We start from the raw sequence: 19,604 nt of genomic DNA, 5'->3' as shown, positions 1-19,604 counted from the left end.
AACCATTTGGGTACCGTAATATTTTTCATTTTTAAGCCCATACTTTGGAAATTCGGATCCCCATTAATTTTTGCGTGAATACTTGCGTACACGTATTTGTACTCATTTCTGTAAATATATATATATATATATGTATATATATCACGTAATTGTCAACCCCATTCATGTTATAAAAAGTGCTGTTTTCAGAAAGTGTTGAAACAAGTTTTTCGACTATTGCCAATTTGTGATTTCGAAATAAGGATGAGAAAAGTTATTGCGTCAACATTTCCTTTTCGTTGAATGGTCTTTTATTTTAAAAAAAAAGCATTTCGCAAGTTCTTTCAAAATACAGGTTCAGCATTATTAATTAGTCCAAATTATTATTAATTAATTCCTGATAAAATCATTGCAATTTTATTCCAGAAATAGTATTAAATTTTTATGAATATTAAATTATAACGGTAAGAATCTAGCATACGGTTCGACAAATGCAGTTGCATTGTGTTCGCGTTGGTTTTACTACATTCATAGAGTATTATCCCTTTCCTATTATTCCCTATTGATTCGAATCATTCATTACAATAGAATCATTTCAAAAATGATGAATTAAAAGAGAATTAAAAGAATGCTCATAAATTAGCTTGATAATAGAAGCATCAAGACTCTTATTGCGTCAACGACCAAATATGAGTTTGTTGAAGGAAATAAGAAACGTCAACGTTTCTGTAAAAATATTACTTATAAAAGTCAAGTTGCCAATCCAACCTGGTAACTAAAATGATGAGCTAAGCTCTGTTGCACTGTAACAGAGTTCAATAGCATTAAAGAAATTCTGGGATTCATCAGAAATGATTAAGAAATTATAATTCATTTCTTCATTTTTCGATTCCACCTCTTCCAATTTTACCACACCCCGACCTCAATTGTTTGTATTAAAACTTGTGTGAACCGATGACATTTTGCTTCTTCGCGGTAGTTCTTCGTGCTAATCGGTTCATCGCGAAGTCGACCGTCTGTGAGATTCGGCCGATTCAAAAGGGTTCGCCACGGGCAACTAGATTTGGGCAGACGTTAAATATAAGAGATGATTACCTTAATTATCTCTGATACCGATTTAAGAAATTCCTTTTACTTAATTCAAATTCAAATTGTAATTATTTTACCAGGAATTCCCGTGTCTTTTATGATCGAGGTGTTTTCGTTAACGCGTAACTATATTCGAATATTTCACATAAAGGTACCAAGGTGTCGTGGGAGTTGACTTCGATATAGTTGTTGACGAATTAAGTAACCAGTCGTGATTTAAAGAACACAACCCGAAAGTGAATAATTCCCATGCGTAGAATTATAATAATGCATTATAATCGAAGGGAATTGTATCACGTCGTGTTGTTCGATACACAGACACAACACAGATAACAGAGAGGACAAATATAGTTCTCCAATAAACAATCATCTACTAAAAGCCCGTTCTGATAGGAAGGAAAAAGACCAGATGACTTTTCTCTACTCCTTCAGTGCGGTAGGAATTAAGGCGGTTACGTAAGTAAAATTGTATCGTTTCAATGAACAACTGAACAAAAATTATCATTCATGAAACTTCATAAAATAAAGTCGAGCCTTGACTTGAGTTAACATTTTTAAATGCATTGTAGTTGGTTGTGTGAAAGATTAAAAGTCGAGTAAATAAACATATTGTTACCAAATTAACTATTAATCGGAATAAGAAGACTTATTCATTTTGCTACCCTTTGTTTAAATCCCTTGTTCCTGATGAGATATACCGATTGGAGAGGAATACCGTCCCATAAAATTATAAACTAAATGATATTATTATCATTTGGGTTGTTGCGAGAGAAACTCCGAAGAGCAGATTAATAATGTTTAAATATCCCAATTTAACAAACTCTTTTACATCGTAACAAATGGTGGCAGCGGTGGGATAATTTTCCTCGTTTCTCGTCACTTTTACTCATTTTAATTTTGATATTTTCATCTTTATGAAAATTGAGAACTATTTGGCTCTATAATCAATTATAAGTATCAGTCTTTTTTTGGACGTTGAACGGCCACTTGAATTTAATTCAAGGCAAAGCTAAATTCGATTTTTACTGGAATAAAAATTATAATTTTTGTATAAAATGCAAAAATTAAAAATTCATTATTAAAAGTAATACAAATTCATTAATTCTATGCAATATATTCTGACACACTGACGTTGACCTGTAATAAGAAGCCGCATCAGGTTACAATTCGTACTGCGGAAGAGCATTACATAATACTAAATAATTTAAAAGTCTCCCTTCTAATATTAGACCATTTAATTCCGACATTTAATTGCAAAAAAAAAAAACTATTGATTGATTAATAAAATAATCTTATTTAAATAATTTATTTGGTAATTCGTTTTCTAAACATTTAAAAACCATGTTTTAATATACAACCATAAGTATCAGTCTTTTTTGGGTTCGTCGAACGGCCACTTGAGATACTCAAGGTAAAGCAAAGTTTGATTGTTTATTGAAAAAGGTTGAATTGTTGGAGAATGATTTAGTTAAAATAAATTTGTCTTATAAGTTATATATGTATATACATATATAATTTATCTTTTCTTAAAGTCACATAAGGCTGTCGATTGATACCAGACGCCGCATCAGGTTACCGTCCTCGTAACTATATCTGGTGTAAGTTGACATTTAGAATAAAATAAATATTAAATGAATGTCATATTTAATTAAAATTGGAATTAATTAATCAATTTAATTGGGCTGACAATTAATCCATTCAATGTTAATAAAAATTTTGTTGTTGTTGTTTAAATGATTCATCAAATTTTTGTAAAACTGATTTTTACAATTCTTGTCCGAGGTACAATTGTGTTCTTGTTTTCCTTTCCTTATTAAAACATTAAGAGCGGCAAGGGCATATAAATTATAAAACATTTATAATTTCTATACTTTTCCATTCATACGCTCATCCTCATTAACGCTTAGGCGACGGTCTTCGACGAGCGTGAGGACTTGAAGCATTGAAATTTTCATGTTTTATTCTCAGAAAAGCTGAATTATTAATCGAATGAAAAATTTCGATTAATAAATCATTGCAATTTAGAAACTCATATAGACCCTAAATACTTGTCTATATTATCGAGATCTGAATTTCTGAATCCCTAAATGCCTAATAACAAGAACTATCAGTTGAACAACGCAGAGAAAAAAAAGATCCAACAAAAGAAGAAGAGGTAACAAGATAGTAAATATAGTGTTACCTTCGTCTTCTTTTATTTACAGAAACTTGGTGAATCCACCTGCTAAATTCAGACCTGTAGCCAGGGTAACCCCAATTGTAAGAACCCCAGTTGTTCCTCAATTGGAAGAAATACCCCCAGTTCCTGGTTTGATACCAATTCAAAGAAACGTCATAGAAATAGATTTGACAATTGAAGAAGCACTTGGGCAAAGAGTGCGTGCTCAGCAAGAAGAAAACCGCACCCCCCAAGTAGTAAACTTGCAATTGATCGACGACGAAACGCTAACAGATGAATACAGTACACAAAACGATTCTAGCGACAGTGAAATCGAAATTGATTAACATAAAATACAATAAGATGAATAAAAGATATATATATATATATAAATAAATAAATATATTTTTATTCAACATCGGAATCTATAGGGAAGTTAACCCTTTTCTTTTTTGCAATTGGGGTGAAGCAAAGTTTAACTGATTGTAGAGACAAATATTCAATATCATAAAGATAATATTAAAATATTTTCTTTTGTTGTTTTATTCTTATTCTAAAGCCTTTTAATACGTTCACAATGACTTGTAATTAGAAACCGCCTCAGGTTATCACTTGGTTGACTAGGATCTAAATTATTGAAGTGAATAAAATTCTAGACTTGGAGTACGAGTTTTCTTTATATTCGAAAATTGGAATTTTGGGAAACATTTTACGCCGTCCGGCGAATCTGTTTCATGAAAAGGAAGTATTACGCCCTTTGGCGAAATTGTCCTTAAAATTCTAGTTTCATAATATAAGAAATGAATAATTAAATTCTTCTTTTAAATGTACATATATTTTTATGACGTTGCATTAAAAACAGTGAATGAACTGAGGTTGAATTGTTACGTGAAACGGAATCGGGTTACTCTGCAGATGTCATAGTTTGTATGCGGAAGAATTGGCTATAAAAAAAAAATATAAATATTTTTGATTACGTATTCAAAATAAAAGTAAATTGTTCTAAATTCTTACTTTCCTGCAAGTAAGATCTATGGGTGGCGTGAGCGTACCTCTCTAACGCATCCAAGTTATTTTATAATGAAATTTTATATAATTATTGTCTTGAATGTCATTGTAAAATTGTGTCTAACAAAATTACATTTCTTTCCTGCTCGCCCTCCAGTTGTTATCATTAACTCAAAAGGATTATTTCAAATGACAATTTTTAATCATTCTCCATAAATAATTCTTCTTTGCATTAATCGTTACTTGTTACAAGTAAGTCCGTGGGTGGCGTGAGTGCTTCTCACAAACGCCCCTTTTTCTCCCTATTGTAACAATTATTAAAGACTAAATAGCTAAATTATCAAATTATCAAGTAGATAACATATTTGCAGAAAAATGGTTAATAATGACAATTATTAAGATTTCTGTAAATTGTTATAAACAATGATAATTAACAACAATTCAATTGGTCATTAACATTTTGTAACCAAAATTATAATGCCAATGTCCTTTTCTCTTTTCTGGAATTCATAGTCCATTTAAATTTGAAGAATTAAATGTTGACCCAGAGTCAAGGCCTGATATCATTAAGTTCCATTATCATCAAAAGAAGGAGAGAGTATACTTATTGACTACTATTAATTGTAAGTTAATATGCCAAGAATGTGCAGACATTAAGTTGCAAATTCTATAAACAAAAAAAAAAAATTTTTTATGCGATATCAGGATTATTTATTCTGATGTTGTATTAAATAAGGTAAGTATGACTATCGAGTATTACATTGCGTAATACTTGGTCATTACATCAATGTATTGGTGGTGTAATGTTTTCATTATCTCAAATTGTTTCTTCTGATTACGAAACTAATGCACCCTATTAAAGTTGAATTTACTTATTAATATAATTATGATTGTAAACGAAAATAAATTGCACATATACACACACATGCATAGGTGTGAATAAACAATTAAATAATAAATGGTCAAACGGTAGCCACTGGTTTCGTTGTTATTATTTGCTAGTAATTGTCCTTGTAATTTATGATAATACTAATAAAATGGGAAACGATAATAATTTTAATTATATAAACCTGTTTGAACTAATGGTCTAATTGATTAATTTGAATAAAATTTTAAGCACTATTAAATGTTAAAATTCACAAGGAAGATGCATTGTACCCATAATGGTGTAAGTGGCGATCTCTCTAAATACACGACCTAATTAAAATCTAAACATTTCTTTCGACGCCGGTAACGAAGATCACACATAAGGAAATCTGCTAACAGTAGTAGCGCGACAGATGACTCATCCCCATTACTGCCTCCGATCTACGCTCTTTAATTGCAGTCGCGCGATGACCAATACGAGCCACTATGGCATAGTGGTACACCGTGCGACTCGCAACCGTCGGGCCAGGGTTCGATCCCGATCCCCAACAAAAAAATTTTTTTTTGTGGGGGAAGGGTTGTCTCCCTTCCTCCTTCACACATATAAATTATATTTTATTATTAATAATTTTATTAATTTTTTTTTATTATTTTTGGATATTTTTTTTTATCTTATTTTATTTTTTATTCTTTTACATATAATTACATTTAAAAAAAAAAGGATAATAAATTTTATCTTCTTTTTCCTTTCTTCTCTATTCCGTGTCCGGAAAGACCCGATCATTGACCTGGTCCTCCGGAAGGAAAACCACCCTTTTTCCTTCCGGTAGGACCATGACCGTTAAATTCAAATATCCCGGATCTGAAATCAAAGGGGGGGGGGAAGAAAATTAGAATTTTCTTTAAAATTAAATGAAATAAGGATATATGTATACATACCTTCAAAGGAGACCGACACCTCATTATTCTGTCCTTCCGGCCACGGAACGTTTGAGTTATCAATCACTGAAATAAATAAGATAAATAAATAAACCAGTTAGTAATAAAGAATGCAAATAAGTAAAAAAAAAAAAAAAAAAAAAAAAAGGGGAGAAGAGAAAAATTTTGCACGTACCTTTCTCCATCGTAATCGTTCTCCTACTGACAATACGGTGAGATTTTGCTGACAGTGACAGTTTTGGAGATGAGAAGATGTCTAGTATAATTCGAAGAACTTAAAAATATTGTTATAAATTCCATCAGTTAAATTCTAAACAATCCATTGTTAATTGAAGTTAAATTATTAAAATTAAATTCTAATTAACCATTTTATACTAGTTAATTAAAAATAAAATTTTAACTTTCAAATTAAGTTTTAAATTAATATCGGTAAGGTAGAATTCGATTGATGTAATATTCAAATTTCCTTTTCAATTTTTAATTTGAATAGGTAATGTTTTAACATTCAAGTTTTAATAGTCATTTTGCAATGTATTAGTGTAGTAAATAAATACATTGTAATTGAATTGTTAACTTGTGTTAACAAATTAACATAAATTAATAATAATAATTGTTGCAATGTATTAGTGTAGTGTTGCATGTCAACCAAAACAATCGAGAAATTAACGATCTCAAGAAAGGTGATTGTTTAATTTTATTCAATATATTGATTGGTTCGTGTCATAGAGACAAGCTTCCCGTTAAGTAAATCGATCGAGATTTGCTTGATTCCGTTTTAACTTAACCTATGTATATAAACGGAAATGCAGTGAAGATTTCAATGAATTTATTATATATAAACTATAAATTTTTATAAAATTCTTTAATAAAATATAGTTTATGAAATTGTTTATTCAATTAAAATAATAAATTGACATCAGAAGAATGTAACCCCATCAAAAATAAACAGTATACATAAATATTATGTATATAATAAATATTTTGTGCCTACATTTCATATTTAAAGTGCATTTTGATGCGTCAAGCACATAGTATACGCTCATTATTTATTTAAAAATTATACAGAACTGTAGTATTTCTATATAAAATATATTTAACATTATACAGAACGGTTAATAACCTATGTTATTGTAAATGATATTTTTCCTATCTATCGTAATTAAAAATATAGTTTTTATTGAAGAAATTAAAAATATTTCGAGTGATTACTATTATTATTATCTAACCTATTTAAATTTTTAAGCAGTTGAATTTTCTAATGTCTAAAATTTCTCTTAAAGACAATCACTCTCAGTATAATTTAAATATTGTAATTTTTTTAAAATTATATATAATTTTTAAAATATTCTTTTCTCATTAAAATAAATACAAAATCATATAAATTAAATAATTTATTATTTTTTTCTTTATTCAACGAAGTAATATTTAACATAATACATTAGAGAACAACTCATCCACGAATTCAAGCACATAAGATATTTTACAGAATCATTTTCCAATCTGTTCTTGTGTTTTCTGATGGTCAAAGATTTTTCATTTTAATAACTTTAATAATTTTATAATTGTCAATAAAATTAGTTAAATATTTGATAAAACTAAAATTTGTAAACTAATAAAAATATTAAATTAGGAAAAATGTATGTAAAATTTGACATTCAAATTGAAACATTTTTATAAAATACTTTTGAGAAGCTCCTTTTGCTTACTCATCATCTAAATCTATCTGATCATGTATTCTTTTCCTGCTTTCGGTTTTGTTCGTATCCTCTGCCATCTTACTTTTCACAATTAACTTCCTTTTTTTTATTTTAAAAAAATCGATGAAAAACAGGTATTTTATTATTATAATAAAAAAATATATACGTTTGATCGAGATTTCGAAATAACATTCGAACGATCAAAGTCAATCATAAACAAAAGAAAATCACGCTTCTTGGCTTGATAAAATGTATCAATATTCAAGCATATGCAGTCGATATCGAGCAATTATTGGATTGACATGCAACACTATATTGATGCAATAATATATTGTATTGTATTATATATTATATACTGTAATAATATATTGATTACAAACAGTAATCTCCTTGTGGTGTAAAAGTTTCGTGATCAGAATCACTGTAATAATGTAATTAACTCATTTTCGTATGTTTAGGTCAATCTATTGTACAACCAATTATACTTGTATTGCCAGACAACAGGACAATATTACCCCTCAAATTCGACAACTTAATGAGAATTATTTTTACTATGGATCAATTGAAGGAACTCAAGAATCTTCAAAAGAATCTAAGGATTTCATTATTAAACAACAATTAGCTGTCAAATTGTATTTAGATTATTAATGTTCAAAATTTATATTATCAATTCAAGGTTTAATTAATCACTGTTACTAATAGGATTCTTCGAATTCCTACCGTCTATAAAATTTTAATTACGACTAAAAATATAATAAACAAAATTCATATGGATATCCGATTTTCCAATGCTTGGGAGTTCCCAGGGACGGAAACATGTAAGTCTATGGGTGGTTTGTTATGAACCATTTGGGTACCGTAATATTTTTCATTTTTAAGCCCATACTTTGGAAATTCGGATCCCCATTAATTTTTGCGTGAATACTTGCGTACACGTATTTGTACTCATTTCTGTAAATATATATATATATATATGTATATATATCACGTAATTGTCAACCCCATTCATGTTATAAAAAGTGCTGTTTTCAGAAAGTGTTGAAACAAGTTTTTCGACTATTGCCAATTTGTGATTTCGAAATAAGGATGAGAAAAGTTATTGCGTCAACATTTCCTTTTCGTTGAATGGTCTTTTATTTTAAAAAAAAAGCATTTCGCAAGTTCTTTCAAAATACAGGTTCAGCATTATTAATTAGTCCAAATTATTATTAATTAATTCCTGATAAAATCATTGCAATTTTATTCCAGAAATAGTATTAAATTTTTATGAATATTAAATTATAACGGTAAGAATCTAGCATACGGTTCGACAAATGCAGTTGCATTGTGTTCGCGTTGGTTTTACTACATTCATAGAGTATTATCCCTTTCCTATTATTCCCTATTGATTCGAATCATTCATTACAATAGAATCATTTCAAAAATGATGAATTAAAAGAGAATTAAAAGAATGCTCATAAATTAGCTTGATAATAGAAGCATCAAGACTCTTATTGCGTCAACGACCAAATATGAGTTTGTTGAAGGAAATAAGAAACGTCAACGTTTCTGTAAAAATATTACTTATAAAAGTCAAGTTGCCAATCCAACCTGGTAACTAAAATGATGAGCTAAGCTCTGTTGCACTGTAACAGAGTTCAATAGCATTAAAGAAATTCTGGGATTCATCAGAAATGATTAAGAAATTATAATTCATTTCTTCATTTTTCGATTCCACCTCTTCCAATTTTACCACACCCCGACCTCAATTGTTTGTATTAAAACTTGTGTGAACCGATGACATTTTGCTTCTTCGCGGTAGTTCTTCGTGCTAATCGGTTCATCGCGAAGTCGACCGTCTGTGAGATTCGGCCGATTCAAAAGGGTTCGCCACGGGCAACTAGATTTGGGCAGACGTTAAATATAAGAGATGATTACCTTAATTATCTCTGATACCGATTTAAGAAATTCCTTTTACTTAATTCAAATTCAAATTGTAATTATTTTACCAGGAATTCCCGTGTCTTTTATGATCGAGGTGTTTTCGTTAACGCGTAACTATATTCGAATATTTCACATAAAGGTACCAAGGTGTCGTGGGAGTTGACTTCGATATAGTTGTTGACGAATTAAGTAACCAGTCGTGATTTAAAGAACACAACCCGAAAGTGAATAATTCCCATGCGTAGAATTATAATAATGCATTATAATCGAAGGGAATTGTATCACGTCGTGTTGTTCGATACACAGACACAACACAGATAACAGAGAGGACAAATATAGTTCTCCAATAAACAATCATCTACTAAAAGCCCGTTCTGATAGGAAGGAAAAAGACCAGATGACTTTTCTCTACTCCTTCAGTGCGGTAGGAATTAAGGCGGTTACGTAAGTAAAATTGTATCGTTTCAATGAACAACTGAACAAAAATTATCATTCATGAAACTTCATAAAATAAAGTCGAGCCTTGACTTGAGTTAACATTTTTAAATGCATTGTAGTTGGTTGTGTGAAAGATTAAAAGTCGAGTAAATAAACATATTGTTACCAAATTAACTATTAATCGGAATAAGAAGACTTATTCATTTTGCTACCCTTTGTTTAAATCCCTTGTTCCTGATGAGATATACCGATTGGAGAGGAATACCGTCCCATAAAATTATAAACTAAATGATATTATTATCATTTGGGTTGTTGCGAGAGAAACTCCGAAGAGCAGATTAATAATGTTTAAATATCCCAATTTAACAAACTCTTTTACATCGTAACAATACATAAAATTACAATTATTAATAAAAATGTAGTATTAATACATATTGTTTGTGTGTGTATTTGTGTAAATGTTTGTGCATTTTCAGTTTAGTGTATATATATAAAATATAATTATAAAGTTCATATTGTTCAAAAATGTGGAAATAAATTTCCAGACGCCACAAAATTAAAGAAATATTTTATTATAATCAGTTCTTATAATTATAGAATTGATTCTTTGTTCAGTTATTCGTTTTTAAGAAAAACCAAACCATTTTTGGGTCTTTAAGGTCTTTATGACTTTCGCCTTAATTTTGGAGAAAGGAAATGAACTGAAATAAAAGAAACGATTTTTGTTAATGAATGCCGTTGAGTAGTGCGTTTTTCTTTATTCTCGACTATAGGTTGTAGACCTTTGTTACTTCCGCGTTTACAAGTACTGGTCTTGCCTTTAATAAACAGTCATTAAATACAAAGTGTTTACATCGTTTCATTTTTTACTGTATTGTACAAATAATTTTTAAAACATTTCTATACAGAGAGAAAAAGAAAGAGAGAGAGACTTATTCATTATCATAAATCGAAAGTAGGAACTTTTTTTACCTGCGAAATTTTTACTTTCGAATTTTTCTAATTCTGGTAAAAAGAAATGAAAGTGGAATTTTTTTTAAAAGACACTAATTTAATAGAGTTTAATAGAATTGAATCGAAATTGACTTTTGATGAACTCAATAAATACGCATATACACCGGTATTGTAATTGAGTACCCTGTTGAACGAATCATATAGTAACCCAGTCAACAATATATGAGTAACATGGAAATTAATTTGCAAGAGGACCTTCACATTGAAGGACACACGTCTCCATTAAGTTTTATTGTCTTCATTGAAATAATTTTTTTTTAATAAATATGTAACGAAAGAAATCATTTATTCTTTCCTGATTAAACTCTAAATATAATGAGATATAAAAAGAATTTATCGATTTTCTCTCGACTTTTTTTTCTTTATTTTTATCTTAAATCCGAAGTTCTCGAAAAGAATAAACGAAAGATAAATTAAAGTAGGAAGCGTTTTTTTTTTCGTGGATGATGAAATCATATTATGTTGACTGGTTATTACTCTCATGAGATCTTTGCATTTTTAAGCATTCTTCCTGAGAAGTGGAAAATGTTATTGGATTTCAGCGCCGGCAGTGTTGCCAAGCTTTCGTTTCTAACGTCGCAAAGTAGAAAGTAGTATTAAAATTTCTAAAAAAAAAATTTCGTTTTTTTAAAATTGTTTTTGAATTATAATTGACATATTCATTCGTTCAAAATATTTAATTTTGTAAAATATATTTCGGAGTTAATTTGCTGTGTTTTTATTTCTTTTTTTTAAATAGTACATTATATTTGAATCTCGAGAAAAAGAAGCGTGTTAATATTTTTGTTTTGAAGTGTACTCCTATAGTTTGTGTTTCTGCTCTCAGTGTAGATTTTTGTCGCGAGGGTTGGCTAAAAAGAGGGGAAATAGAGGAGAAGGAGAATTTATATATCAAGAGTGATAGAGACAGAGAATTGAAGGAAGGGAAATGTAGTTGCGCCGTGTGGTTGAACGAAGTTCTCTCCCTTTGACCTTGACATTGCCTCGCACTCATACAAGTATACACATACACAGAAACGCCTGCTATTACTTCATTAAAAATAATTAGTTAAATTCGCATTCTTATAATAAAATGAACTGAAATTTCAGTTTTGTTTCATTTATCTTTTTTTTTGGTTTTGTTTTGTGCGAAATTGAAAAAATTTGCATGTTTAAAATTTGTGATTTTTATTTTAGAACTCTACAAATTAACCGGAGAAGTTCTTGGCGAAGGCGCGTACGCTTCTGTCCAAGCTTGTACCTCATTGTATACTGATCTGGAATATGCTGTCAAAATCATCGACAAAATTCCAGGCCATGCACGAACAAGGGTGTTTAAGGAAGTGGAGACATTTCACCATTGCCAGGGACATCCTAATATTATTCAGCTCATTGAATTTTTCGAAGATGATGACAAATTTTATCTTGTCTTTGAAAAAATTAACGGTGGCCAGCTATTGCGCAGAATTCAAGAGAAAAATCATTTTAGCGAGAGGGAGGCAAGTCAAATCATCAAAGAAATTGCCAGTGCACTCAATTTCCTTCATAAAAAAGGTATATTTTCAAGAATATAATTTATACTTAAAATACAAATAATTATTTTTTTTATAATTCAGATTTTAATTTTTTTTTTCAATTTAAAACCTTTAAAAATTTAATTATTTTTAAAATTTTTCATCAAAAACTTTCTGAAATTTAATAACTCCAATTGTAACACTTCTGAAATTCAATTATTTGTTTTTTATAATATTCTTTGAAAAAACAATTATCTCAAAGCATTTTTCAATTAGAAAATTTTAAAGTTCAATTTTTATCTTTAATTTTTAAGAAATTCTTCAGCAACAGAAATGACCAAAAAATTCAAATTCAAAATCATTTGAATTCAATTAATTTCAAAAAATTTAATTATTTCAAAACTTTTCCATCTGAAACTTTCTGAAACTGAATAATTTCAACTATAACTCTTCCGAAATATAATTATTTAAAATGATTTTTATAATATTCTTCAAAAATTCAATTGTATGAAAGCATTTTTTAATTGAAAAATTTTTAAATTAAATTTTTGTCTGCAATTTCTAATTAATTCTTCATCAACAGAAATCACTAGAAATTTCAATTAAAAATCAGTTGAAGTTCAATTAATTTTAAAAAAACTGAATTGTAAATCTCTGAAAAATTATTTGATAAATTCTTTTTAGTTCTGTAAAATTTAATCAGGTTGTCCAGCGGGCAGGGAAATTTTTTAGTAATTGAAAAGTTAGAGAATTTAATTAAAAGTCTGGAAATTTTTTAATAATTTGCCAAAAATGAACATTTTTATGAATTTTTTAAATTTTTTGGTGCAAGAAAAAGTTTATAATGCTAATAAATGAAATAATTTTTATTATCTGAAAAATAATTTAATATTTGATACTTTTCTTTTTTTAATATTAAATATTTGTTAATCAAAAGTTGAAAAAAGTTTAGGAAAAAGTCAGGGAATTTTTTCTTCTTCTTGCCGGACACCCTATTAATTATTGTCTGAAAATTAACAAAATATTCTAAAATTCAATTATTTCCACAAATTTTAACTTTAACTTTTCTAAAATTATTATTAAAAAAAAAATTTAGATCGATTTTAAAATATTCGAAATAAATTTTCTTGATAATATTTTTGTACTTTTTCGACTTTTTTTGAAATATAAATCGACTTTTTTTGTGCCTTAAATTCGATTCAAGACTTGTAATTTGGAAATATTTTGTTTTTTTTTAGGAATTGCTCACAGGGATCTGAAGCCAGAGAATATATTGTGTGTCCATCCTGATAAATTAACACCAATAAAGGTGTGTGATTTTGATCTTGGTTCTGGAATAAAATTCAATAATTCACTATCAAGTCCAGTAGCAACGCCACAATTGTTGACACCAGTTGGTAGTGCAGAATTTATGGCACCAGAAGTAGTTGAAGCTTTTATCGGCGAGGCAAATTATTACGATAAAAGATGTGATCTTTGGAGTTTGGGTGTTATTATGTACATTCTACTGTGTGGCTATCCTCCGTTTTATGGAAATTGCGGCACAGATTGTGGCTGGGAAAGGGGAGAGAATTGCCGTGCCTGTCAACAAATGCTATTCACAAGCATTCAAGAAGGGAGATACGAATTTCCTGACAGTGAATGGACAACTATTTCTGAAGACGCAAAGGACCTCATTAGGGGTTTGCTCGTTAAAAACGCGCATCAGAGACTTAGTGCGGAGTGTGTTCTCAAACATTCTTGGATTACACCTGGACCCTGTTCCATCGAGGGTGGAAACAGACCATTGATTACTCCGCATATAATAAGGTATAAAATTCTCTTTTATTTTAATAAAAAATACCTTATGTAGAATTTTCAACTTAACAGAAAATTGAATTTCAGAAGGAATAATTCTGCTCGTGAACTGTCAGCCTTTGCGGAATCAGCGATGGCAGTGAATCGTGTCGTCTTTCAACATTTCTCTGTGAATTTGGAGGAACTTTTAGAGAACAGAGAACCACGATTATCAACATCATCAACTGACGACGATAATCATCCCTACGGTCACATGTCTGATTCAAGCAGTGAATTATCAGAGCACAGCAAAAATGGCGCGACACATTCATCATGTGAGTTTGAATCAAATTCGCGCCACAGATCATCATCGGTGCGTTCTAGTATCGATCTTAGTGATTCGAAGATCATCGGTAAAAATCGATTGATCGAGAAGGATCCATTAAAAAATTTGTTCGGTTTATCACCACCTAGTGAGAGTCTCCTGATGCAGAGACGTTTAAAAGCTCGTTCAACTTTACTTGAACGTCAAAATACGCCGATTGTTGCATCACCAAGTGGCTAAAAGAAAAAAAGAAAAGAAAAACGAATATATTTTCTGAAAAATATTTTCTTTCTCGCTGCAGTAATTCGTCTTTATAAAGAAAAATAATTCCACTTTTAAAAATGCCACCGACAAAAAACCGTTTTTTGTGAAATATAGAAAACAAAAAAAAATCGGACATGAATTTTTATTGTTTTGTGTCCGATTTTTATATTGACTGCAACGAAAACGACGTTACCGACGATATTTACTGGATTCAGTAATGTCGATCACTATCAAATAGTTACTATATTCAGTTTCATTTAGACAGTTATGTTTACTCTTTACCGTTAAAAAAAAATAGATTTTTGTCTTTATTCGGGTTGATTTCTTTTTTTCAAACAGTGTTACATCTTTTTAAACGTTTCTTTTTTAAGACATACGTGATGATGTCTCTGCTCTTTCCCCCTCCACCTGACTGGTAGTTATAATACTAATAATTAATATTAATCATTCATAATAATAGAAAGTACATAGATTATACAGTCTCTCAATTTTTTTTTTAATTTTAATAAGTTTGTGAATTGGAAAATGCAGAGATGATTCACGTAAAAAAATTCTGTTTATTCAGACACGCACAGTTATTAAAAAAAGGAATGAAAGTAAACGTATTTTTGATTATTATTATTATTACTATTATTATTAAACGTTAACGTTGACAGTGAAGTTTGAACTAACTTACTTTTTTTTTTGACAACTTGAACCAAGATATAACATACATGTATAGTACACGTAACTCGGTTTTTGTTTTTTTTGGGAAGGAGCTTCTTTCCTTCTTGTGGTAATATTGTGCGTAGTGTTTACACACGAATTGGTAAAGTTGCCGAAAATTTTGAGAAAATTAAAAATATTTGAGAAAAAAAAAACGAGCACGATGATACAATTGCGCTTATGAGTGCAAACATCGGAACTCGATTTAAATTGTATAACGTTCGTCCCCGAAGGTTTTTTAAAAAGACAGAAAACAAATTGTGATAGAATATTTTGCATCCCCTTGTGTGCGGTGCGCATAGTTTGCTCAGTAAGTGTTTAAGAACTTTGTAATAACAATCGCTTGGAGAAGCAAAAAAAAAGAGAAAAATATTTTTTAAAAATAACAGGGGGATTGAAAGTCGGTGGGGACGAACGAAAAAAAAATCATTTATAGTTGTTTCAACAACTCTTTTTAAAAAGTATAGTGAAAAAAAACATTCGCATCGTGTGAAATCCTTTAATTATATTAAACATTAAATTTGTACCTGTATCGAAAGCGAGGAGAGAAACAACATTAGATTAGATTTATATACATATTTAGTCGGGAGGAACAAAAAGCAAAGTAAATAATTCGCAGACTTGAAAAAAAAATCAAATTAAAATTTCTCATATATGATTTATTGTTAATCTTTATTTTTGAACTATTTACATTTTTCCCATAGCAATTTTTTCTGAATTTCTGCAAAAAAATACTTTGTTTATGTTCCTTGATGAAATGCGAAAATAAAAAAAAAAATTTTGATCGAAATATAAAAAAAGATTGGCGCGTGATTTTTCATCGAAACTTTCACGTTTTTACACTTCCTTGGTAAGAGCCCAATTTTTCTTCTATTTCCTTTTTGAAAGATAGCATATTAGCATTGCTGTCTCTTCCGTTGTAAGTTTTTCTTTTTTTTTAACTTGGGTCCGCTCTTACAAAAAAAAAATATTTGTTGCGGCCTTGGGAGTTGTTTCACTCAGGGCAGAAAGAATAAGCTGCGCCAATTTCTAATCTGCTTTTGTCCTGTTTAAAGAGTCAAAAGAGAAAAGAAAAAAAAGCAAACAGGAAACAAATATACATCTTTTTACGTGAGATTTTCTCGTGTTTATATAAAAATTCTTTGAGATTTTCTTCCCTTGAAGAAGAATAAACGCGAGGAATCTTAACGAATTTGTAGGCGTTAGGCGTGTCCAAAACGTAGCTTTGGAGTCAGTCGTTGAATTGAGATTAGGCTTTTCTCATTGATATATACATTCGAACGTAGTGGAATGTTAGTAACGCATTTTATGAATTAGAATTACACTCGAATTGTGTCTAGACATTGGCGTTTTTTTTTCTCAAGTTTTAATTAAAAAAAAATGTTTTTACAGTGAAAAAGAAAAATAGAAAAGATTTTAAAAAAAAGAAACGCTCATATCCAGACACTAATTCAGAGAAGATAAGTGCATTTTTTTTGACAATTCAACGACTAACTTTGGTTACGCTTGTAAACTTCGTGTATATAAAGAAAAAAAATCCTTACGACATATTATATTAAGCGAGAAAAGCAATGTCTAAAGTTGAAAGAATGAGAAGTTACAAAAAAAAACAAAGCCATATTTAGCGCTCCTCGAAATTTTAAAAATCCGTTTATAACGATCGTTTTTCAGCGAAAAATCGATATTTAAATATACACTCTCGAATGAAAATCGTTATTTTCCTCCATTCGCAGGTTCGAAAATACAAAAAAAAAATTTACGATAATATTATCGAGAGTGTACTCAACTTTCAATAAAACGATCGTTTATTATTTTTTTTTTTTTTAAATGATGAATGTGAGATTATGAACGAAGTGTTTGCGATTATATATATTATATGAAAATGAAAAGAAGGCAAAGAGTATAAAAAAAATGGCCATAAATATCACCTTGTTAGCGGGTTTATCCGCGAGTGATTGGTGCGAGAGTTATAAAAGAATGATTGTGAATCGCGTGTAAGATGATAGAAGAGTACTAAAAAAATAATTATTAGCTTCTAAGAAAAAGAAGAAAAAAAAAGTCCTTTTTATAGATTAAGCTACCGCTCGTTGAATTATAAAAGAAATCAATAACAAGAATTCGACCATGAAAAATTATTTAATAGTTTAAAAAAAATATCTTTTCATTCTCGCATCTGAAAATAAGTATTTTGTTACATATTTTTTAGTTATAAAATCATGAATGAACAATATAAACTATTTATTTTCTCCAGTATATAATTATCATCATGGTCGATTCTTTAAATGTCATTGTCATCGATAGTTTTTACAATGATTAATAAGAAAAACAGTTTTTGACTATAGACAGAGCGGTAAATTATACACGTACACATATAACATTCTTTCTCTCTTTATTTTGTGCATTACTTTTTCAGAGTGTGTATGAGAGTATATTGCGTGTTTGCGAAAGGGATTCAGAAATATAAAAAGAGAAAAAACAAAAAAAAAAAAGCGAATGAATTATTTGCGTCTGTAAAAGTTATACACTAAGAGAGAAGAGTGAGATTTTCGTTACTTTTTTAAAGAGCGAGAGAGGAGAAGAGAATTGAGAAAAGTGAAGGTGATAAAGACGAAAAAAATGACAAAAAAAGAAAAAAAAATTAATAAAAAAAAGTCATACGAATCATCTTTTAATTAAGTGTTTTATTTCTAAACACCCAACTCTAGAATTAATTTTTAGTTAATTTAAAAACAATAGACAAAATTTAATTAATTACGTATTTATTTACAGAAATAAAGCAACAAACTTAATGTTTAATTTAAAAAAAAAAGATTGATGAAAGTGTACAATTCATGGTATAACAATATTCGCTTATTAAACTTAAAAATTAATATCGAATAGAATAATAATAAATCACACACTAAGCGATCAAGTTTAACCATGAATATAAATTGTCAATTTTTCTAAAAAAAAAGACTATTTTCACAAGAAATAAAAATTATTAGTCTTATAGTTTATACAGAGTATAAAGTTTATAATAAATAAGTTCTTACATAAGGTATTATTATCTAGGCTTTATTATAATCTAAAAATTTTAATTATTTCACGTAAGAACAAACTTTTTATAAACATTTTGTATTTTCTTTTTTTATTAAAAAAACATTTTTTTTTCATCAAAAAATGATCGAAAAAAATCTTAACGCATTCAAAAATATATATACAGATTTTTAAAAAAATATTTAATTTTCAATTATGTAGATAGATCAGGCAGTGAATTTGTTGCCTCGTATTCAATTTAAAACAATTATTGAGCACATCACCTTTTGGTGATTAACAAAAATTATGCATGGATACAACAATTGAAAAGAAAAAGAATTTCTTTTCATTAAATTTATATAGACTACATTCTTCAAATAAGGAAGAATTTTTCTTAAAAAAAAAAAAAAAATGATGAGCAACAATTTAATTTTGACAATTAATGAATTAAATAGTTAATTTAAATTAAAAACAAAAAATTTAACTTATTCCAAAATAGCCTAATGTTTTCAAAGTATCAGTCACTCTTCTTATTAATTTGTCCTTGTAAAGCCAAATTGTTGTGTCCATTACGCTATTTTCTCGATATTCGACACATGTTTTTTTCAATGATTTAACACAGTCTGCTCTATAATGCTGCAACTGAGCATCTTCAGTCTCAATTGGATAACTAGTACATCCAGCCCCTAAGCAGGCTAGAGGAAAATGATTGTGAAGCGTAACCACTCTTTCTGGATTATGAAAACACTTGATATATTGATTAGGCTTCGTAAAATTCTTGGATCTGTAAACATGTTGTAACATGTGCATGTACCTGAAAATGATAATTATACAATTAATATCAAAAATATGCTTATGAATATTCTGAATTTAATTAAAAAAAAAAAAAAATTATTCAAATTTCTTTCGGCTGA

The 19,604-nt window shown here is 29.0% G+C and overlaps 2 protein-coding genes across 3 annotated transcripts in view; one reads left to right on the top strand and one right to left on the bottom strand.

The window, feature by feature from the left end:
• Positions 1–12,197: 12,197 nt before the first annotated feature.
• Positions 12,198–18,347, top strand: LOC127284396 (MAP kinase-interacting serine/threonine-protein kinase 1-like; the record flags this gene model as incomplete). Its single annotated transcript, XM_051309799.1, has 3 exons — positions 12,198–12,645; positions 13,844–14,414; positions 14,490–18,347. Coding segments are annotated over 3 exons (1,476 nt in total), but the record flags the coding sequence as incomplete, so codon positions are not given.
• Positions 16,600–19,604, bottom strand: part of LOC127284395 (uncharacterized) — a 17,879-nt gene continuing 14,874 nt past the window's right edge. For both annotated transcript variants that reach the window (XM_051309797.1, XM_051309798.1), the window contains one exon: positions 16,600–19,504. In XM_051309797.1, coding sequence (XP_051165754.1) covers positions 19,171–19,504 — 334 coding nt within the window. In that variant the 3' untranslated portion in view covers positions 16,600–19,170. The remainder of the gene's footprint in view (positions 19,505–19,604) is intronic.

Source organism: Leptopilina boulardi, unplaced genomic scaffold (assembly GCF_019393585.1).
Source record: "Leptopilina boulardi isolate dan_hultmark-lab unplaced genomic scaffold, ZJU_Lbou_2.1 LbouV2_324, whole genome shotgun sequence".
In the NCBI taxonomy this organism is placed as follows: domain Eukaryota; kingdom Metazoa; phylum Arthropoda; class Insecta; order Hymenoptera; family Figitidae; genus Leptopilina; species Leptopilina boulardi.
This window is presented reverse-complemented; position numbering and strand designations above follow the sequence as displayed.